This window comes from Nicotiana tabacum, chromosome 21, assembly GCF_000715075.1.
Source record: "Nicotiana tabacum cultivar K326 chromosome 21, ASM71507v2, whole genome shotgun sequence".
In the NCBI taxonomy this organism is placed as follows: Eukaryota; Viridiplantae; Streptophyta; class Magnoliopsida; order Solanales; family Solanaceae; genus Nicotiana; species Nicotiana tabacum.
In genome coordinates this window covers 13540449-13564227 of record NC_134100.1, presented here as the reverse complement: position 1 = coordinate 13564227, position 23779 = coordinate 13540449, and the positions used below count along the sequence as shown (strand labels likewise).

Here is a 23779-nt window from a genome sequence, read left to right as displayed (position 1 = left end):
AGCCTGAAGCTTCACTAAAGGCAAAGGCAAATACCACACAATTTCCCTCGTCCCATGAACCAAACGACCCCTTAAATATACAAAAAGTATGCTACTTTAGAAATCAATAACTTAAAATAACCCGGCTGCCGGTTCATTTCCGGGCCTGGCTCGGTTTTCCGGTTTGGGATGTGTGGAAACTTGAACCGTCTGTAAAATCATTAATTCTTCAGTTCAGAAAACACTAGGGAGACGAAAATGGCAGCTACAGGAAAATGCTTCCTCGTCACTGGCTCTCCTGTATACTCTTATCTCCCATTTTTGTTACTTTGTATAAAATCTGAAATTTACAGTCATTTTTTTTTTGCAGGGTGTTGGAAAGACAACTTTGATAGTTAGAGTACTCGAAACCCTCAGAAATTCCAATCCTAATTTGAAATTTCAGGGTTTCTATACTCGTATGTCTCTCTCTCTCTCTTCATTTGTTCCTGTTTATAATATTAGCTGTGTATATATTCTCAATATCTTTAATTATACTATTTGGAGTGTCTAATTTACAAATATATACTATGATTGAATAACTCTTGAGTTGTTGATTTAAATTTGGTGAAGGGGAGATTAGAGAAGGAACGGAGAGGGTTGGGTTTGAGGTCGTGACGCTCGATGGCCGTAAAGGGCTTCTTGCTTCTAACAAAATCTCCAGGTGCTTCTGATTTCTTCTTAATTACTAAGTAATTTCTATACACATGCATACGCGGCTTATCTGTTTGTTTTGGTGTTTTATCTAAGTAATTTATGCTGAAGTTGTCAAGTCTTAGCTCTGTGTTCTCATCTCTGGTCTTCTATATTTTTCATCTCCAATTCTGTATCAGTCTAATTCTCATCCCCTTTCTTCTTAGATTTATGTTGCTCTATCCTTACTATCGTTAGCATCTACATTGTAATCACAATTACTGTTGAGTTAATATAATCAGTTGGTTGGGTGTAATATCGGGTTTGTTACAATTGGTAAATAATTATTGTCTTTGTATAAGCTCAATAGATAATAGATTTTTTCTTGAGTAAAACATTTTGCAAAAAAAGGATACGTGGTAGATACGTGGTAGATGTGCTTATAAAAGCTATGTTTTGTTGCTTAAAGCGATGAACTGATGCGAAATTAGGGGCTATCACTTCATGCCGAAACCATGCATTCAGAGAAGCGCCGTGATTCCAATAAATTGTGCGCTTCACTTATCATTTTTTCACTTCAAGCCTTGTGGACCTTGTCACTTTTTTGGGCTCGTCGCTTTTAAAAACAATGCAAGGTAGATATATAAGTGCTGGTTGTTGAACCAAGTGTGGTTGTTAGGTGAAGAAGGGTGGACAAGTTTGGCGTAATCCTTGAGTTGCTGAAGCAACAAATTTCTAGGTCAAAAGGAAAAGAGTAAAAGAAAGAAAAGAAAGGGAAAATGTAGAAGTGCTTGTGGAAAGTATAATAGTAGAAGGTTGCCATTGCAGGTCATGAATTGAGATGGACCACTGTAATGACAAGTAGACAATGAAAGATTCTGGTTTATTGGCTTGGTGAAATTGGGGCTTCTTGGTAACAAACTGCTTGTTGAACCCTCCTCTAAACTCATAACTCCAATGGCATTCAGGCTAGAGATTGGACATAAAAGCATGTTTAAACCAGTTGGGACATTTCAAAGCAATATGGTTAAAATAGAAAGAGAATTTGTACTGTTTAGAGAGGTTGAAGTATGAACAGCCAAGAACACCATCGCCACAAGTTTGAAAATTTTCTTGCAAACCAAATCAATGGCTAAGAAAAGGGATAAGAAGCATTAGGAGAATATTGCCAATGATCCCAACCTTTATAGTGGCCCTTGTTATTTTTTCCTTGACCTGTCCACCATTTGAACCTTGGATGACGGAATGTTAGAAGAAGTTTTGAGAGGACATAGAAGGTCCATTTTGTGTCAGCGTATACTGCTAATAAGCTGTTTGAGGAGTGAAGTAATCCTAGGTAGCTGTATTGATATGTGCTTCCTCAGTTAAGAATACGGGCTGCGAGATTATGAATGATGGCACTGACCAGTGGCATTAAGCCTGGAAACAGAAGTGTGACCAGAGAGGGGTGATCCTTGGATGGTTTGAGTCACAACATTTTCGTTGACAGGTTTTCAATCCTTTGGAGGTTTCACAAGGTTGTCAAGAACAAGGGGTGAGCGACTAGTATTAATCCAGTTAAGGGTGACAGTGCTTTATTGAATCCATAAAGAATACTCATCGTGAGTGGGTGATGGACATGGAATGGAACCATCCACCAAGAAGATGAAGTATTGATTTTTAGCATAGTGGAGAAAGAAGAGGTAGCCTTTTTAGTATAGTGAGGAAACCTTCCCGGTGAGGTAATTTGTGTAGGTAAATTCAATTGGTAGAACTCTTCTGATGTTGGAATAGTTGTGCAGAAGATCAATAGAAGATTGAGGGGGAGTGAACTGAGTAGAGGAAGTCTAACGAGACCTTGGTTTTGATATCAAGTTGAGACTATGAAACATAATGTTTCTAGTACTTTCTTATGATGACGTAATAATTTAGTGATGTCCCTCTCGAAAAGAGTACCCCCTCCCTTCCATTTTATGTGAACCGAAGTTTAAGAAAAAATGAATACTTTTAAAACTTGTGCTCCTAAAAAGACATAGCATTTGTGTGACAATTACTCTTTTAAAACTTGTGGTGTTAAACATGACAAAGTATTTGTGTGACTATAAAAGCTTTTATTTGAGGGTAGAATTGGAAGTTTAAGTTAAATTGTTTCCAAATTTAGAAATGTATCACTTTTTTGGAACGGACCAAAAAAAAAATATGCTCACGTAAACTGGAACGGAGGGAGTAATAACTTAGTGATGTTGTTTACACAATCGTATAAAAAAAGTATAGCAAAATGTGGAGAACCTACACAAAAGTATGGTTTCTTAAGAACACAGAGTCATCTGTACTAGCATGAATCTCTTGGTTGTCCACTGTCCAAAAGTTATAAAAATAATTAAAGGCATACTCTAATTTGTACAAAGTCTTAATTTGAAGTAGTGCCATGTCCTGCCTAATCACCTCTCCCCAGTACTTCTTAGGCCTCGCTCTCCCCTTCCTCTGACCCGTCATGGTCAACCTCTCACACCTCTTAACCGGGACATTGGTGTCTCCTCTTCACATGCCCGGACCATCTCAATCTCGATTCTCGCAACTTGTCTTCTGCAGGAGCCACACCCACCTTGTCCCTAATAACTTCATTTCTAATCTTATCTCTCTTGGTGTACCCACACATCCATCTCAACATCCTCATTTCCGCCACTTTCATCTTCTGAACATGAGACTCCTTGACTGGCCAACACTCGACTCCATATAACATAGTCGGTCTAACTACCGCCTTGTAGAACTTGCCCTTAAATCGTGATGGTACATTCCTATCACGCAAAACACCAGATGCGAGTCACTATTTCATCCATCCCGCTCCAATACAATAACATCTTCGTCAATCTCACCATTACCTTGTATTACATACCCAAGGTATTTAGTACTCTCTCTCTTGGGGATGACTTGTGTATCAAGCTTCACTTCCTCTTCAGCTTCATGCGTCCCAACACTGAACTTGCACTCCAAATATTCTGTTTTCGTCCTACTCAACTTAAAACCTTTAGACTCTAGGGTTTGTCTCCACACCTCCAACCTAGCGTTAATCCCGAAATGCATCTTATCAATCAACACTATGTCTTCTGCAAATAACATACACCATGACACCTCCCCTTGAATGTGTCGCGTCAGTAAATCCATTGCCAGAGTGAATAAAAATGGGCTAAGAGCTGATCCCCGGCGCAACCCCATTACCACTGGAAAATAATCCGAGTCTCATCCCACAGTAAGAAAGAGAGCTCTCGTTTTCCTTTCTCTTTCGCACCCACACCTACATAAGTTTTAGGGGGCTATATTCCGAGCTCTACATTTACTTCTTCTCCTTTTAAATGTCAGCAATTTGACATTCTTCCCTTCATGTTGCTCTTCTGTACCGCATCTCCATAAGGTCAAGTGTTATTTTCGAATCTCCACTGCTCATCATAATGCCTGGTCCTCTGTCCCAAATATCCATTTGTCACTTGCCTGGTAATGCTCTTTTGAAGTTCTTAAATCATTTACTCCGCACCCTCCAACAGCCAACAGATCAAAGTGGATGTGACCACGTTTGATTTACCATATGAAATTTTGTGTCCCATTGTTCCACGGGAAGTTTATCTGAAGTTTTTCCAACATTTCAGTTATACTTGTCAGTGTGAGTCTGAAGTTTTTCCAACTTTTCAGTTATACTTGTCTGTGTGAGTATGAGGAACATGTAATATGTTGCGATACTTGCTAGTGTACTCTTGATCAAGACTTAACCACTTTGGACAACTACCTTTTCTTTACCCCACTCGACTTGTCCTGTTCTTTCAATCACAACAATCTAAACTCTAGGTCCCTGTTTGATGCTCCTAGCAGTAGCCCTAATATAAATTGTTGGAAGTGCTTTTATCCTGTGGTTGAACACCTGCACTAATTGCTTAATGTTGTCCACCTCTCTCATTAGTAAAATCTCACACATCTTAAGATTGATTTTTCAGCCTCGAAATTACTTGGACCACATTAGGACCTATCTCGGGTAAGATAACTAGAGTATCTCAGCATTACAAAATTTAGTAATTTACAAATATCAGGGTATCATCTGCGAACAAGGGATAGCGTCTAACTTATCGTTACTTCTAACTCTTGCCGTAAAGCCCTTCAGAAGAACCTTCTGCCACCACTTTGTCCGTCATCTTGCTCTCTCCATCATCAGAATGAGCAAAAAGAGAGATAATGAGTCTCGGCCTCAACCTTCTGGAGCTGTCGAGAAAACCACACAGTCTCCCTTAGACCAGGACTCAGCAACTCACCTTCGATATACAGAACTTACCCATTTTCTCCACTGTTCTCCAAAACCATCTTCAACATCACAAAATCCTAGAAATTCTAATTCACGTGATAGTTGACTGTTTGAAGGTCTAATTTGAATAGGAAACCTGGTCCTCCCTCTTTTCTTCTAGTACTTATTCTAGAAAGTTTCTTCCCAATCAAGTTATCTGAAAATGCATTTCTCGGTGAAAATGGTAATGATATGTAGTTAATTATGTCTCGAAGTATTTCTTGCCCTTTAACTTTATAGCATTATTCCACGAGAGTTTTATGAATTGAGAGTTCCATATGAGATGTTGTGTTCAGCCTATTTCTTTTGTTATTATATCCATCGGTTTTTAGTTATGGGAGAAATGAGAAGACTGAATAATTATCTGTTTATCTTCCAGTCCTTTTTCTCTCTGATGAATGATGTCAAATTTGATTCAAGTTGCTAGTTTCTGATAACTTACTCTTCCTCAAGTTCCTATTTTGGATCATAACATGCAGCATGAGTACTTTACCTGAAAAATAAAATAAAAATAATAATTGCAGCATGAGTAATTACAGTTGAGTTATTTTCTGTGAAGTGGTAACAAAAATGTCAAACGTTATAGCTTATATATTAAGGTTGTTTTCTAGTTCAGGCCAGCAATATGTTAAATTATCTGACTATGTTCTCATAAATAATGGCATGGTTTTTGTATAATTGTGTCATATTTGCTGAAGCATTTTTAGCCATGCAGCCCAGAGTCTCTCAGATGGCCCACTGTGGGAAGATACAGGGTAGATGTTGCGTCATTTGAGTTGCTGGCATTGCCAGAGTTGCAGGTCGGTTGAGTTGTTCGGTAGGATTTTAGTCTCATAAGAGGGTCTCTGACATTGCTGTCCTTTGCTTTGAGCGATAACTTTGTTTGTGCCTCTTCTTTAATAGCTTATCTTGATTGTAAATTATAAACCGTTTAATATGTCTCATCTTTACTTTATCAAATAAATAAAAAACTTGTCTGATCTGTAGTACATTGTATTTTGCCATTTTGATGGTTCATAAATTTGTTAGGTAAGGGAAGATACTGATCTCTTCATCATCGACGAAGTTGGGAAGATGGAGCTCTACAGTTCCTCATTCTTTCCAGCTGTACTAAAGGTCCTGCAATCCAATATCCCACTCTTGGCTTCTATCCCCATTCCAAAAGCAGGCCGAGATATTCCTGGAGGTATTCCCTCTATCTGTATGTTGTGCTTTTATGTAGGTCTAAAACTTACTTTTGTTGCGATCACACCGGTAATTTGATATACCAAATCCAAATCAATCACATTGCTAGCCAAGTATCTATGTACTACAGATTCATATTCATAGAAGAAATATCTTCTACTTTAGAGTGGTATAAGGGCCAAATAGATTTTATGCAAGGGTTTAGAGTAACTAAAGGGGCAGCTCGCCAATAGTCCAAAAATAAAAATGCTAATCGAACTTCTTTGACCATTTACCTTCATTGAAGCCACAAACAAGAGATGAAAACTCTGAAATTATGTTTGCTAAATAATTCTGCCCATACATGGATGCAAGTACATAAGCTATCAACTTGACCATTCTCGGGCACTCTGCATATTCAACTTATGCCTCTTTTCTTGGTCATTTTTTCACAAATCTTATACATATTTTATTTTATTGTCTTTTATTCTTCGCTTTGACCTCTCTGTTTTCCACAAGTTGTTGGACTTATAAACCAATTTTCTTTTACTCATCGAGGAAAAAATAAACCAACATGGTTTTGGATTTTTGCAGTTGCGAGGATGAGAAATCATCCAGGAGCTAGAGTTTTTACACTCAGTGCAAATAACAGGGATGCTATGAGAGAACAGATATGTTCCGCCTTAGCAGATATGTTGCAAAAGCCTTAGATGATGCAGGGCATAATGTTCCAGCTAATGTTGCAAATGCTTCTTGCTGTTAAACAAACTCGAATCTGATAGTTAATACTTCCAGAAATTTACCTTCCCTATAGGTTGCTTAATCACAGTTTTGTCCTTTGGAGATGCACTATTCAAGAAGACAAGAATGGGAGAAGTGGAATGTTTCCCCTTCTCCCTCGGAACTCGGAAGGTCCAACTCTTTGAACGCCTCTTTGAACACCATAGTTTAGAATGCTCAGAACTGCTGCTGCAAGATAGAGAGGACTTGAAGACGAGAGGACAAATGGACAAACGGTGTTTTATGACTCTAACTACAACCATCTGCCTCTTCTCAAATTTCACTAATGTCACAATCTCAACTTTTTGCCTGAAGCTTCAATTTCTTTACTGTCTTTAGTATGGTACTGAAAGGCTGAAAGATGCTTACTAAATGACTATTCTTGTTTGTGGATTGTAATCGTGTGCCTACAGCTCTTCCGTGAACTTTGGAGTTGGGAAATCATTTGTAGATTATGATTGAGCTTTTAGTTCACGTTACCATTTCCTTTACATTCAATTTTTTGGGGGGCGAAAAAACAAGAAACCAATATTTTGAGGTGAAAGTGTGATGCCTCTTGTTGAAGTTTCTTTTTAGGATCACAGTGGAAGGGACCTAAAGTTTTTACATGCCATATTCAGGAGGATGTAGATAAATTTCCTTTTCACTTTGGTGCAAAACATCATAAGCAAATAGATAAATTTCCTTTTCACTGTCACAATGTGCTTTACATTAAAGCAATAAACTTCACCTTCCGCTAGAAAAAGGAAGCTAGAAACAAGCGCCACGAGCAGTAGCTTACACAAGATTTTGCATAAACAATGTTGTTACCATTCGTCTTGTAGGCAGGTTTAGATTTAGGACTACATTGGTTTTATTAATGTTTTATTTCATGTCTCATATTGATGTTTACGTTGTATTTATATATGATTTTTTTTCTTTTTATTGACGAAATGGTGTCGGGTGACACCTCTTACAAATGGGTGTATCTGCCACTAGTCAGATACCATTACGTTCATTGCCTTCAGTTGGGTTGGTAAGGATTCTTGAAAGTTTACTGTGAAAATAGCACGGTATAGCCAGTTTTCGGACTAGTCATTCAAAAATAGCCAGCGTTTACCAAGTCAATGAAAAATAGCCACTATTTTGCTGCAACAGAGACCGGTCCAGCATAATATATTGGAGTTCGGTGCACTTGTGTATGAACTCCAGCATATTATGCTGGACCGGTATACTTGCTGGAACTCCAGTATATTATTCTGGAGTTCTAGTGTACTTATGCTGGAACTCCAGCATAATATACTGGCGTATTTTCCGGGTTTTGAACAGTGTTTTCGCTCAGATTTATCTTTACATGAAAAATAACTAAATTTCGATTACTTTTAAAACTGGGATATTTTTGAATGACCAGATGTAAATCTGGCTATTTTTGAATTTCTCCCAAGTTTACTGGCTCAAGATATGGGCCTTGATCGTAAATAAGGATTTTCACACATAGCCGACCGACTTCATTATTTACTTTTCTTAGTCGCTATATATAGATTATACATGGCTATACACGTATTATAGATGAATTATACATATATTAAATACTTTTCGACTATTTTTAGTTTAAGAGGTTAGGCAGATAGCTATTTAGGTTAATTCTTGCTCTCCTAACGTTTGCTTAAAGGTAAATGGGCCAATTTGGATACCAAGTAGTACATGCTCATTGTAGATTGTAGTTCTAAATCTTAATTTTGCATACCACTTTAGATTGAAAAGAGAACCAATTAGAGGAGTACAAATAGGCATAGGATCAGAATAAATAGGAATATAAGTTGCATGGTCAGTTGATAGAAGTAGAACGTAGGTTGGGTTTTGGGTGGGGGTGGGTGGGGGGTTGAGGGGACCAATAATTTTTAAATAAAATTGTATAGCTTTCATTATTAAGCTCACTAAAATGTCATGCTTCTTGACTTTGCATGAACATGGCACCAGTCTTCAACATCATTTCGATAAGGTTCCTTTTCTGCCTTTCTAGTAGACTTTAGTCAATAAGCCCCACAAAAAAACTTTCACCAGCATGTTCATGAGTTGTAAGTGATAGGGTTTTGATCTTCTCCATTACTCCCCTTTCATTCTTCATTACCGGCCAGTACTTTATTTTTATATTTTTTATTTTTTAAATAATCATGGTGTCCGGGTTATTAGTTTTGCACTGTAATTAATTTAACGGGTATTTGTTATCTCTCACCAGCATAAATACTGAATAATTTTATTCACTAAGACTTAAACATATAGAAAGAAATCACATGATATTCTTGTATGTGTCAGATTTGAACCTGAAACCTCCTGGGAGCAGCCATGACTCTTGATTTTATAGTTTATATACTTTCCCACCAATAATGCTATCTTAATCAAATGGAAGATTAAATACAAAACGATTTCAGCATTCTTTCTTTTGTTTTTCTTAACGCCGATGACAGCACTAACGTTAAGTTATATATATATATATATATATATATATATATATATATATATATATATATATTGACAATATAAAGTATTTTTACATAATATTAATCGATTATAACAGATTATTGCTCTATTTTCAAGTTAATATATCAAGCTTGTTATGAATAGTTGTTATATGTCAAAATTCGATATTATAAAAAATTTGGGGATTGATTTGTTGTACAGCTCGCCATTGTCCTAAAGTAGAGGATTGATTTGTGTTTTCTATATTAGTATGTTTACTAATATAAAAGTAAATATAAATAGTATCCACGAAACGCGACCCTAACCCAACTTTAAAATGAAGTGGGAATTTTGTTATTTGCCTTTCAAAAGGCACTTAATAATTTATGGAAATTGCTTGCCGTCTTGAACATGATTAATATTTTTATATAGTTTAAATGCAGCTATCATAAATTCAGGATCATTTTGCCAGACATATTTATAAGGCAATGGGATACATCGAGTATACCTAATCCCATTATTAAAAGGGCTTTTAACATATTTTGCCGATCATCCGAAAATAATTACAACTACTAGCCAAAATATATTTTAAGAAAATACCATTGAATATGTATATTATGTATTAATATACTCATCCGTTCACTTTTACTTGTCAAGTTTAGCTTTTCGAGAGTCAAACTGCATAAACTTTGACCAACGATTTAACATGTATTTTTTCACCATATTGATATGAGAAAAATTACAAATTATAGTACTTTTCATATAGTTTCTAAATATCAAAATTTTAATTTTAAAATATTAAGAAATCTAATATAATTTAGCTTAAAAAATTAATCAAATTGACTCTCGAAAAGCGAAATGTGACAAGTAAACGTGAACGGAGGTAGTACAAAATATATATATTTTCGGCTATTAATTTAGAAGGAGGCTATAGAGTGTAGATTTTCCTTATTAAAATATTGAGAGGAAGGGTCCAGTATAAAACCTTGTCACATATCAAATTCTGTACACATCAAGATATTAGTTAAAATAAATTCTCTGTATAGATATAGTTGTTTCGTACTAAGTAATATAGTTCTAAACAAGTAGAAACTTTTCCAAAACTAAATAAATAAATGATTCACAATTTCCCAATTTCCAAATGTCAAGATCACTTAGGGTTCATTTAGTTTTTCTTTTCTAATTTTTGCAGTAGAAAGAAAGTTTGATTTCTCGGATTCGGGTAGTAGAAAAAGAGGTTAATTTCACTTATGGTCACTCAACTATATTTCAATTTTACTAAGTCACTCAATTATTTTTTGTCACTTAAAAGTAATTAAACTTTCAACTTAAAAATTATTTTGGCTCAAAACCCTACCATAAATATGACATGACATAAAATTTAATGAGAAAAATCCAAAACTAAATGCCACATAAGCTTAAATGGACCATACCTACTTTGGATCAATTTCTCCCTTAATGTAATTTGACCCATAACCCAAATGGGTTTCAACTTTCAATAGGGGAAAAAACATACACCCCTAATAAAATTAGGTCTTGTAATTTTTTTGTGTGATTTTTATCGTACAAATACAATATTTTTTTTGTCTAAACAATTATAATAGGTTGTCTGTAATTGCATGTTCATCGTGAAAATAGACTCTTATTAGCCTTATTATTATTCTTGTATACTTATGATACATTAATATGTTATGTAAGATGAATACAATACTATTTTAATTTCATTAGAAAATTCTAAATATGTTATGTGAGTTGGATACAGTTGTATTTTAACTTCAACATAGTTATAAAGCGACTCGGATGGGCCATACAAACGAGATAAGATTTTTTTTAGTATAGAATAATTATAAATAGGCATTATGTAACAGAAAAGGCAAGAATTTTGTAGTATAGGATAATCATTTAAAACTAATGTGAAATTTAATATTTTTTTTATTGAAACCCATTTGAGTTATGGGTCAAATCACATTAAGGGAGAAATGGATCTAAAATGGGTATGGTCCATTTAAGCTTATGCGAGATTTAATTTTGGATTTTTCTCATTAAATTTTATGCCATGTCATATTTATGGTAAGAGTTTGAGCCAAAATGACTTTTAAGTGACAACGTGAAAGCTTAGTTATTTTTAAGTGACAAAAAATAATTGAATGACTTTAGTGAAATTAAAACATAGTTGAGTGACCATCAGTGAAATTAACCCTAGAAAAAGATCGTGTACTTTTTTTGCTTCACACTTGTATCCCTTTTAAGGCCTTGACTAATCTGAATTTGCTCGGCCAATTAAAAGAAAAATTACTTGTTGCAGGATTTCTTTTTTTCAGATTCAAACTTCCTCTAAAAATACAAAATTGGTCGGTCGGCAAAAATAATTGCATTCGCTAGCCAAAAAATATATAAAATATATATATATATATATATATATATATATATATATATATATTATATGTAATAATATACAACACATACAAAAAAAATATATTTTATCGGCTATTATTTTGGGAGCTGCTAAATATATATATTTCTTGTAAAGATCGTATACCTTACTCCTTGTGGTCCAATGTACTTACTTGATTCTAACCCTTTTTAAATTGGAAAAAAAAGTGAACGATAATAAAGAAAAGGACATAGGAAGAAAATTTGTACTTCAATTTTGGGGTAGAACAACAACATTAGTTTTCTGGAGGATATGGTTGCATCAATGAACTCTCACGCTAAAAAGGCAATGCTTTTTTATTTTTTTATTTTATTATATATATTTCTTCTAATTCTCATAGTCTTTACCACAGTCTTGATTTTAGAACTAATATTATTGGACACCATTTTACTTCTAATATTATTTTCACATAATATTTATCTATCTTTTTAAAATTTAAATATAATGTGATGTTCTTTTATCAAATTAACTTTCTTGAGATGTTCTCTCTTTTAAAAACCTAAACTAATATGCATCATAAAATCAAATAATTATTTTTTCCTTTTTTGACAACTGTGATGTCTAGATCAGTTTACACACAATTTAACTAATTCATCCAGTATATGCTACTACGACTCTCTTCATTTAAAAATTCGTTATATTTAAACATTTGATATATTTCCTCACTAGTAATATTTCATACTATGTAATTCCTTTTTTAATATTGATTTAAATGAAATTTTCAACAATGACTTCTTTTTCCCCTAAAACTAATGCAATGTGTAGTCAAATTTATTACTAATAATTTTTTTTATAGGAATACTTTTCTGTCAGTTTGTGTGCACTTCCTATTATATTCTACCAATATATATAACACTATCCACCAAAATTTTAGACAAACAAAAAGAAATCACGCATGATTGATTTGACTCTACCAAAATTAGAACCTTTCATCTCCACTATCCATTCCAAATTAATTGACCGTTAAGCTATGCTGTTATCTTAAATTCTGTTTTTAAATAATGTTATTAAGATTTGATGGAGTTATATTAAATTTTTCACAATTCTCCATTCTTCTCCTCCTTCATTCATGAGTCCACGTCAACTGCAGAGCTCTCTAAATAAGTTGTTCTGCAATTCTCTTTCTGTCAGTACATATTCTTACTTCTTCACATTTCTCTAATTTAGCATTAGAATCTTTTTTTTTTTGTTTAACCATTCAATATCCGGAACTCAATAACCTGACTAATCTGAATTCGCGCAACGTAGAGCCCATTAAAAAGGGGAAGCGCTCCCTATTAGGAAAAGGAGAAAGAAAAAACTTATTCACTGCATATAAGCATCTTTTTAGTAAATTTATTTGTTGCCTTAGATATATGAGACTATTAGTTGCATTATAGACCACAATAGTTTCTTCATTTTATGAAAATAATTGCAGTTAGTTATCCCTCAATCAGCATACTAAGTGAAGAACTATGCCTTTTTTTGTCTTCAAATCTCCTTTTTCCCTACACAATATTTTTTCACCTGATAAATCTCTTCATTTCTTCTTATTGTATCTGCAGGCAAAGACGGACCTATGCTATAGCGAGAGGGGTCATCAGCAACGTAAAGATCGGTAAAATAGTGATATATTAGTAGTGGACACCCTATATACAAAGCAGATTTTTGTTTAATCCAGAAGTGCGCCGGTGAAAACTGTTTTGACAGTGAAAAATGGTGTCGTGGGGATTTGAAGAAAGGACTTTTTTTTGGGGTGGGGTGGGGGTTGGCGGGGAGTGGGGCAGCTGCATAATGGTGAGATTGTCAGATCTCATTGATCTTAATGAAGGAGGGACGACGAGGAAGTTTCTTTCGGATAAGAGAAATGAGGGTAAGTGTTTTCATTTCTCTAGTTGCAACTAGTGTAGGCTAATGTTGTGACAGTAATAATTTTCAAAGATGTCATCTTTCTACAAGTTTAATGAATTGTCTCATATCCTGATTTTGGAAGTTCCAAATTGAAGTGGTAGAGTGATAAGTGGCCATACATTCATGTCGAATTGACAGAAACAGTTAATGAATCTGAGAGTATTTATTAGTGATTTCAAACTTACAAATATCAACTTTTCTTCCTTTTCTCGCAATGATTTTTGACCAACAATATCGAAGAATGATTGCACGATTAAAGGATCAGAGAGATTTCTGACCTACTTAATTTAGTTGAGTTCATAGTCTTTCTTAGCTTAGTCAACAGAATGATCATTTAAATCCTGAAGTAGGGTACTTTCATTTCATTTTTCTTCTTTACTTACTGACTAGAAATATTATGATACATTCATCAATTCTGCAGGTGAGGTGGCTCCTCGAAATAGATTGGAGCAGCAAGTAGAGGCTTCCCCTAGCTTCTGCATTGAAGGTGATAGCGATCTGCTGGTAACAATTTTGTTATGCTATTCTGAATTTATCAAAATTTTGGTTACTTTACCTTCTTTTAGTTGATACAGGGTTATATTTTACCATATGGAGTCCAGTGGCGAAGCTAGGAATTTTTCCAAGGGTGTTCAATATATGTTTTATACTCTAAAACCTAAGGGTGGTCAAAGGCTGTAACTTCGCCCCTTATGGAGCCTCGAAAGAGAAATGAGAACTATTTGTCACAATCTTATGATAAAACAGTGATAGGTCTATGGGTTAATAAACAAAATTGAAGCTAGAATTTCTCCCGTCTCATGTCTGTTGAAGTTTGGCAAAATGCCAAAGTCCCACATTGGTTGGGAGTTAAGTTTGGGGGGGATTTTTCCCCTATAAAAGAAGGCCTAATGTTTAGAATTGAAACACACCTCTCATTTGCCTTCTCATCTATTTAAGGCATTTGTATCTTCTCTCTTTAGTATTATTTCACTTGTATTTTTGGAGTGGAATAAAATATTTGGTTGTGTCCGAGGAGTAGGCAAAATTAGCCGAACCTCGTAAATTCTGGTGTTCCCTTTATTATTGTTTTATTGTCTTATTTATTATTTGGTGGTTGTCATAATTTTTGGTATAGTAGTTGTGACTTATTCACACTCTATACATTTGGCTTCCGCAACAATTGGTATCAGAGCCAAGGTACTGTCTAAGTATGCTCTGTGGTTGCAGCATAGTCTGATCTTCCACATCAGAAAAGATTTATCTTGGTAACTGAGTCAAGGTTCTGTCTGAGTATGCTCTGTGGTTGCAGCTTAGTCTGATCTTCCACACCAGAAAGGAAATAATCTTGATTTGTGTCGTCAGCTATTAAATAATATTTGTGTCAAAGATGGGAGACAATAAACAAGAAGAATCTACATCAAGTGTCAACAATACGTCATCATTGGCATCTTCGCTTATGACAAGAATTGTGTCAAATGCGAAATTTGCGGTCGAAATATTTGACGGGTCCGGACATTTTGGGATGTGGCAAGGCGAGGTTCTAGATGTCCTTTTTCAACAAGGGCTAGATCTGGCCATTGAAGAAAAGAAACCAGATGTTATTGGAGAAGAAGATTGGAGAATTATCAACCGTGTTGCTTGCGGTACCATTCGATCCTACCTTGCTAGAGAGCAGAAATATCCATACACAAAGGAAACTTCTGCAAGTAAATTATGGAAAGCACTGGAGGATAAATTTTTGAAGAAAAACAGTCAAAATAAATTGTACATGAAGAAGAGACTGTTTCACTTCACCTATGTTCCTGGTACCACGATGAATGAACATATCACCAGTTTCAATAAGTTGGTTACAGATTTGCAAAATATGGATACAACTTATGATGATGGTGACTTGGCCTTGATGTTGTTGGCGTCACTTCCTGATGAGTACGAGTACCTTGAAACTACTCTACTCCATGGAAATGACGAAGTTTCTCTCAGAGAAGTTTGTTCGGCTTTGTACAGCTATGAACAAAGAAAGCGAGAAAAACAGAAGGGCGGAGAAGGAGAAGCACTATTTGTGAGGGGTCGTCCTCAAAATCAAACGAGGACAAAGAAGGGAAGATCCAAGTCAAGATCCAGACCCAGCAAAGATGAATGTGCCTTTTGTCGAGAAAAAGGGCACTGGAAGAAAGACTGTCCGAAGTTGAAGAATAAGGCCAAACATAACAATGGAAAGGCCATTATGGATTCAAATGTAGCTGATTGTGATGATTCAGACTTCTCATTAGTTACAACAGAGTCATCAACATCATCAGATATATGGTTGATGGACTCGGCTTGTAGCTATCATATGTGTCCCAACAGGGACTGGTTCATGGAATTTCAAGAAGGAGAATATGGAGTCATCCACACAGCGGATAACAGCCCTCTTACCTCATATGGCATTGGTTCAATACGATTAAGGAACCATGATGGAATGATCAGAACATTGATAGATGTTCGATATGTACCGGATTTGAAGAAGAATCTCATCTCTGTGGGAGCTCTAGAATCAAAAGGGTTCAAAATCATTGCAGAAAATGGAGTGATGAGAGTATGCTCCGGTGCACTAGTGGTAATGAAGGCTAATCGGAAGAATAATAATATGTACCGCTATCGTGGCAGTACAGTTATTGGGACAGCGACAGTAACATCCAGTGACGACAAAGAGGCAGAAGCAACCAAGCTATGGCACATGCGCTTGGGACATGCTGGAGGAAAATCCTTGAAAACTCTATCAGATCAAGGATTGTTAAAAGGAGTAAAGGCTTGCAACTTGGAATTTTGTGAGCATTGTGTCAAAGGGAAACAGACAAGGGTTAAATTTGGTACAGCGATCCATAATACTAAAGGCATTTTGGATTATGTACACTCTGATGTTTGGGGTCCTTCCAAAACACCTTCATTGGGTGGGAAGCACTATTTTGTAACCTTTGTTGATGATTTTTCTCGAAGAGTGTGGGTGTATACAATGAAAAACAAAGATGAAGTGCTGGGAATTTTTCTCAAATGGAAGACGATGGTGGAGAATCAAACAGGCAGGAGGATCAAGGGTATTCGCACAGACAATGGAGGTGAATACAAAAATGATCATTTCAATAAGGTCTGTGAAAATGATGGCATCGTCCGACACTTCACTGTTAGACATACACCACAACAGAATGGAGTGGCAGAACGTATGAACCGGACCTTGCTGGAGAAGGTACGGTGTATGTTGTCCAATGCTGGCTTGGGCAAAGAATTTTGGGCTGAGGCAATTACATATGCATGTCACCTCATTAATCGTCTACCATCTGCTGCTATTGATGGCAAAACACCATTTGAAAAATGGTACGGAAAACCTGCTGTAGATTATAACTCTTTGCACGTGTTTGGCTCAACTGCATATTATCATGTGACGGAGTCAAAATTGGATCCAAGGGCAAAGAAGGCTATTTTTATGGGAATTACTTCTGGAGTCAAAGGATATCGCTTATGGTGCCCTATGACAAAGAAAGTAATATTCAGCAGAGATGTTACCTTTGATGAATTTGCTATGGTAAATAAGGTAACAGAAGATACCAAACAAAATGAAGGTGCTTCTAAGCAGGTGGAGTTTGAGGGAAAATTTATTTTTCCTACACAAGAAGCAGAGGAGGAAACAAATGAAGATTACCCTCTGGAAGGAGAGCCAGTAGAGGAGATTCCAACTCAGGAATCTCAACAACAACTTGAATCAATAGCAACCAGCAGGCCAAAAAGAACAATAACGAAACCTGTTCGTCTCATAGAGACGGTTGCTTGTGCAACCTCAATTGTAGCTGATGATGTTCCTACTACTTATAAAGACGCTGTCCAAAGTTCAGAAGAAGATAAGTGGAGGATTGCCATGAATGATGAAATACAGTCCCTTCATCAGAATCATACATGGAGATTGGCCAATCTCCCGAAGGGAAAGAAAGCAATTGGGTGCAAATGGGTATTTCCAAAGAAGGAAGGATTTCCTAACCAAGTAGATGTTCGCTACAAAGCAAGATTGGTGGCCAAAGGATATGCTCAAAAGGAGGGAATTGATTACAATGAAGTGTTTTCTCCAGTTGTAAAACATTCCTCCATTAGAATTATGTTGGCTTTGGTAGCACAATTGGATTTGGAACTAGTTCAGATGGATGTAAAAACTGCGTTTTTACATGGAAACTTGGAGGAGGAAATCTACATGACTCAGCCAGAAGGATTCAAAGTTGCTGGAAAAGAAAATATGGTGTGCAAACTTGAAAAATCGTTGTACGGATTGAAACAATCTTCTAGACAATGGTACAAGCGATTTGACGAGTTTATGTTGCGGCAAGGGTACAAGAGAAGCAAATACGATCATTGCGTGTATTTGCACAAGCTTAAAGATGGTTCCTTTGTATATCTTCTCCTATATATTGATGATATGTTGATAGCTTCCAAGAATTCGGAAGAAATTGATAAGTTGAAGATTCAACTGAAGAAGGAGTTCGAGATGAAGGATTTGGGTGAGGCAAAGAAAATTCTTGGCATGGAGATAATTAGAGATAGACGTTCAAAGAAACTCTGTTTATCTCAAAAGGAATATTTGAAGAGAGTACTTCAACGTTTTGGCATAGATGACAAGACTAAGCCAGTTAGTACTCCACTTGCTTCCCATTTTAAGCTAAGTACTACTATGTCGCCAATGGATGAAGCTGAACGAGAGTATATGTCAAAGGTACCATACGCAAATGCTGTTGGTAGCTTGATGTATGCAATGGTTTGCACAAGGCCTGACATTTCACAAGCTGTTGGAGTTATTAGCAGATATATGCACAATCCAGGAAAGGAGCATTGGCAAGCTGTGAAGTGGATTCTACGGTATATTCATAATACTGTAGATGTCGGGTTAGTTTTTGAGCAGGAAGACAATCAGTTTGTAGTTGGATATTGTGACTCAGATTTTGCGGGTGATATGGACAAACGAAGATCAACTACTGGTTATGTGTTTACTTTTGCAAAGGCACCAGTTAGTTGGAAGTCTACTTTGCAGTCAACAGTTGCTTTGTCTACAACAGAGGCAGAGTACATGGCTATTACAGATGCTGTGAAAGAGGCAATTTGGCTTCAAGGATTGCTAAAGGAGCTTGGTGTTGAACAAAAAGGTATCACAATTTTTTGTGATAGTCAAAGTGCTATTCAATTAGCGAAGAACCAAGTTTATCATGCAAGGACGAAGCACATTGATGTTCGGTATCATTTCGTACGAGAAATCATAGAAGAAGGTGGAGTCACGGTGAAGAAAATTCATACTACAGAGAATCCTGCTGATATGCTGACAAAGGTGGTGACTGCGGTCAAGTTTCAACATTGTTTGGATTTGATCAACATTGTTGAACACTGAAGATTGAAGATGAAGACACAACCAAAATTTGTTATTGAGAGAGAATTGAAAATGTGGAATTTTGCCAAGGTGGAGATTTGTTGAAGTTTGGCAAAATGCCAAAGTCCCACATTGGTTGGGAGTTAAGTTTGGGGGGATTTTTCCCCTATAAAAGAAGGCCTAATGTTTAGGATTGAAACACACCTCTCATTTGCCTTCTCATCTATTTAAGGCATTTGTATCTTCTCTCTTTAGTATTATTTCACTTGTATTTTTGGAGTGGAATAAAATATTTGGTTGTGTCCGAGGAGTAGGCAAAATTAGCCGAACCTCGTAAATTCTGGTGTTCCCTTTATTATTGTTTTATTGTCTTATTTATTATTTGGTGGTTGTCATAATTTTTGGTATAGTAGTTGTGACTTATTCACACTCTATACATTTGGCTTCCGCAACAATGTCGTCCTGCGATCATCTTCTACTATTTAAGCATTTTGCAAGTTCAGGATGACAAAATACTCAATGTCTGGTAATGGAAATTTGGAGACTTCTTGAGCTTTTGGTTCTTCTCTTTGATCATCATTTTGTCAACTTAATCCTAAGTTTCACAATAGATGCATTAGGTGCTGTGGAGTCATAGCTTTCCAGAAAGGAGAAGTCATGCAGTAAAAACATTGGTATTTTGAACTTAAGATGATTCACATTCTACATGTCTGTCAACTTTTACATATCATTTGGTTTCGGTAAATACTTACCCACAACGGCTGTTTACACCAAACTATATTAACTCACCATGGTTAATTAGTTTAATTAGATGAGAATGCATATAATTTACCATGGTTAAATGATTGAAGTCCATATGCAAGACACATGTCATATATCTATTGGTTTGGTGTAAACACCCGGTGCGGGTAAGTTTTTACCGTTGGTTTCCTTTTGCTTATGGTGTCTCAAAAAATTAATATATGGTTTTTTGTTTTGAATACAGTTTGTTATTTCTTTGATATATCACAAGAGTGAAATTAGGCTTTGAATGAAAGTTTTGAGATATTTGGTTCTCATTTGGTTGAGCTTTTGCAATTTAACTCATTACTTGCTCAAATACAGTGCACTTATCACATGACAAATGACTGGTCAGAGAACAACTGTTATTTCAATGACGCTCCAATGAAGAAACTGATCAGTGAAGAATTATCAAGAAGTACTCCAAACTCAGGACAGAATGCACCTAGTGTTGTCGCCCGTCTGATGGGCTTAGATATGTTATCCGTGGATACAAAACCATCAACAAAGAAGGTCGAAAAGAAGAATGAAATGATGGATAGACATCCTCCCAGAGAGGAATGGTTGAGAAAAGGTTCCTTTGATCACAGAACACATTCCTCGATACAAAAGAATTTCAACTCGTTTGATCACAATGAAGCATGTAATATTGACAGACGGAGTAAGAGCCTGAAGCTCAACAAACTTAAACCCCGAGAACATCCACAGGAAGAGGAACTACAAAAGTTTAAGAAGGAGTTTGAAGCATGGCAAGCAACAAGGTTTAAGGAATGCTCAAAGTTTGTTGAATTTGGCACAAATACTGATCAGTGGTTGGCACAACGACGCCTGAACAAGGAAAAGTTGGTTCTTTACGCGAACTCAAAGAGACTTGATGTTTCTTCAACTCCTACAAAGATTGTAATTTTGAGGCCTGTTTGTGATAGGACGGGGGATAGCAAAGAATCACGGGCCAGTTCCCCTGGCATATCCGAAGATGGGAGTAGCATAGAAGAATTTCTTCAGGAGGTTAAGGAAAGACTAAAATGTGAATTGCATGAAAAGAGTTTGAGAAGGAGCACTACTGTCATTGGTACGTCTTATACCGAAAAGCCATCAGAAGCAAAGAAGATAGCTCAGTCTATTGCAAAACAGGTGAGAGAGAGTGTTACTAGGGACGTTGGAACGACTCTACCTCGATCAAAATCAATGAGGTCTTATAGAAGTGAAATTCAATGTGACGCGAATGGTTCTTCTGAGTTCACCAATAGAGATAAAAGGAGATTTTTGGAAAAGAGCAGAGCTGAAGAAAGCAGATATATTGCTAGTAAAGTGAGACATAGGGACGATATGAAAGATCACAAATCAGACATGCAGAGCAGATATTTCAGACAAGAGTTGAGTAATAATGTAATGCTTGACCAGGAACTATTTCATAGGAACCTAGTTAGATCTTTGTCTGCTCCTGTATCGCGATCATCATTCGGAAAGCTTCTCCTAGAGGATCAACATATGTTGACGGGGGCTCATATTAGGCGAAAACATGAAGCTTCTGAGAAGGTCAAAATAAACATCAAAAAGTGCAGAAAAGAGAAATTCAACCTTAGAGAAAAGGTTTCCAGCTTTAAATATAGTTTTGCACTTAAAGGAAAGCTCTTTGGTAGAAAGATTCAATCTTTGGAGGAATCAAATGGAAACAAACAAATTCACATGAAAGATCTTCTAAACACACCAACTGTTGCATCCAAATTTCATGTAAGAAGCCTCAAATATATTGGAATTTAGATCTCAAATATGGTATCGATATCTAACTTTTACTATTTTATTTTTGTTGTAGGAAAATTCCACTGAAGTCCCGCCAAGTCCTGCATCTGTATGCAGCACTACTAATGAAGAATTTTGGAGGCAAACAGATTGTTTCAGCTCATCATCAACCTCAGATATACATCCGCCGGATGATAGTGAAATGCCTCATGTTTTCAAAGAGATAAGCTCTAATCTGAATGGTATAAGTAAAAACTTGTCTAAATTTGTACATCTGCTAGCTGCATTCATAGTTTATGATACATTTCAGGCATGATTACCATTTGACATGAGATGGACTTAAGGTAAATAATGAGATGGGCCTCACTCTAATACCGTGATAAACGGACCTTGGGCCTAGCTCAAGAGGTGAGGATTGTCCAAGACCATATGAAGAGTCCAAGTTATCCATCTTGAGCCAATGTGGGATCACTCTCCCGGACGCTGACGAGGTGAGGATTGTCCAAGACCGTATAAGTAGTCCAACTTACCCATCTTGAGCCGACAAAGGACTCAACACTTCCCCACATGCCCAAGATTGGACATCTGGAGCATGGACAATATAAGATTGGTGCCCAACATTGGGTAAATAATGAGATGGGCCTCACTCTAATACCGTGATAAACGGACCTTGGGCCTAGCTCAAGAGGTGAGGATTGTCCAAGACCATATGAAGAGTCCAAGTTATCCATCTTGAGCCAATGTGGGATTCAACACAGTTGCCTTGGATTATTAACTACACTTGATGATTTTCCAAGAATTTCATGCCTTTGTTGCACTTTTAACTTAGTGCCTTTCTCGATTGCCCAAGAATGGGCTACTAATTCAAATACTATATCATAAATGTAGAACTGCATTGAAGTTTTAACGAAGTTAATGATATTTTGTAACTTTCATAACACAGAGCTAAGGAGGAAATTGAATCAGCTAGAAACTTATGACTCTGAGGAGTCAATGATTGATGAGCAGTCTGTCGAAGAGGAGATAATGGAGATTGACGATCCAGCTGAATCATTCGTTAGAGATCTTCTTGTTGCTTCTGGTTTATATGATGGTTCATGTGATAAATATCTATCAAAATGGGATCCATTCGGAAAGCCAGTCAGCAACCAAGTTTTTGAAGAAGTCGAAACGTCTTACAAGAAAAAGAGAAATGATATTGAAGAAGCATGTACAAGTGATCAATTCCAGAAGTTTAATCACAAGTTGTTGTGTGATTTCATGAACGAAATGCTTCCGGATGTACTTGGAGTACCTTCTACAGTTTTGAGTTATATGAAAAGTACTATTGTTCCGACTGCACGACCTCTACCTCTACGGGGAAAAAAGTTATTAGATTGTGTATGGGAAATTGCCAGAGTTTATGTTTACCCTTCATCTGATATGTCATCTCAATCTCTCGAAACTATACTAGCCCGAGACTTGCAATCTATGCCTTGGACTGGATTAGTTGATGAAGATGTTAATGCTGTCGGAAAAGATATTGAATACCAGATTATTGGTGATCTTATTCATGATATGATCAATGATATGCAGCCATAATTTTGTTCTGTCTTGCTCTTCTATATTTCTATTATTTGTAAGTTTCTGAGGTAAGGGGAAAAGGGGTGCTTCTGATGACTCTCATGAAAAAGTTTTGGAACTTCTGATCTTATTATGTTTGTTGCAAGCATAAATAAATAAACAGAAAGTGTCAACTCGCTAACATCTTAATCTTTTAGATGAGACAGCTCGCACAATTCAACGTGATAGTAGATAAAGTGAAACTATTTTTACCGTTTGGCCTAAGAAATAAATGAGTCCCAACTCCCACCTTGTTGATCCCAACATGGAGTCATGGACTATGGGAAGTAATGGTAACTTGTCGGTGGACCCAGAATTTGAAGGTGGTGGGGCCATATGAGCAGACATTAGATTTTTGATCTTAAGGATTCCAGACAAAATATACACATTTTCAACTTATATATATATCTAGAATTTTGCCGAGGTTAATGGGGTCTGGTGACCTCTCTTCTCTGTGTATAGGTCCGCTATGCTTGTCGAATTACAGTCATGGAACCATGATGCTGCTATCTCTTTGGTCGTTCCCGTTAGATGTGTAGACAAAGTCCAATATTAGAAGTTGATAAGAAAATAATTTGCATATAAGGTACAAGGATAATTTTAATTGAGTGAGACTTATTGAGAAAACCGT

General features: G+C 36.3%; 2 protein-coding genes across 5 annotated transcripts; both read left to right on the top strand.

Moving 5' to 3' along the window:
* The first annotated feature begins 121 nt into the window (after window positions 1–121).
* LOC107767997 (uncharacterized) lies at window positions 122–7353 on the top strand. Its single transcript, XM_016587100.2, has 6 exons — window positions 122–279; window positions 350–437; window positions 592–682; window positions 5673–5757; window positions 5987–6143; window positions 6716–7353. The coding sequence occupies exons 1-6, from the start codon at window positions 238–240 to the stop codon at window positions 6829–6831; spliced, it is 579 nt and encodes a 192-aa protein (XP_016442586.1). The 5' UTR covers window positions 122–237; the 3' UTR covers window positions 6832–7353.
* Window positions 7354–12677: 5324 nt separating this feature from the next.
* LOC107767996 (uncharacterized) lies at window positions 12678–23290 on the top strand. 4 transcript variants are annotated; one of them, XM_075242442.1, is made up of 7 exons: window positions 12678–12900; window positions 13319–13436; window positions 13541–13626; window positions 14086–14168; window positions 20128–21537; window positions 21620–21788; window positions 22490–23290. In XM_075242442.1, exons 3-7 carry the CDS (start codon window positions 13548–13550, stop codon window positions 23125–23127), a joined length of 2379 nt encoding a protein of 792 aa, XP_075098543.1. In that variant the 5' UTR covers window positions 12678–12900; window positions 13319–13436; window positions 13541–13547; the 3' UTR covers window positions 23128–23290. The 4 variants fall into 4 exon arrangements, with proteins under 4 accessions (XP_075098543.1, XP_075098544.1, XP_075098542.1 ...); XM_075242443.1 differs by lacking the exon at window positions 12678–12900 and adding an exon at window positions 12919–13218; XM_075242441.1 differs by lacking the exon at window positions 12678–12900 and having other exon boundaries at window positions 12919–13436.
* The last annotated feature ends 489 nt before the right edge of the window (window positions 23291–23779 follow it).

Coding starts and splice junctions, on each gene's coding strand:
- LOC107767997 (XM_016587100.2), top strand. CDS start 238: ATGGCAGCTACAGGAAAATGCTTCCTCGTCACTGGCTCTCCT. Junction 280..349: donor TCCTCGTCACTGGCTCTCCT/GTATACTCTTAT, acceptor TTTTTTTTGCAG/GGTGTTGGAAAGACAACTTT. Junction 683..5,672: donor GCTTCTAACAAAATCTCCAG/GTGCTTCTGATT, acceptor TTAGCCATGCAG/CCCAGAGTCTCTCAGATGGC.
- LOC107767996 (XM_075242442.1), top strand. CDS start 13,548: ATGGTGAGATTGTCAGATCTCATTGATCTTAATGAAGGAGGGACGACG. Junction 14,169..20,127: donor AAGGTGATAGCGATCTGCTG/GTAACAATTTTG, acceptor GCTCAAATACAG/TGCACTTATCACATGACAAA. Junction 21,789..22,489: donor GATAAGCTCTAATCTGAATG/GTATAAGTAAAA, acceptor TTCATAACACAG/AGCTAAGGAGGAAATTGAAT.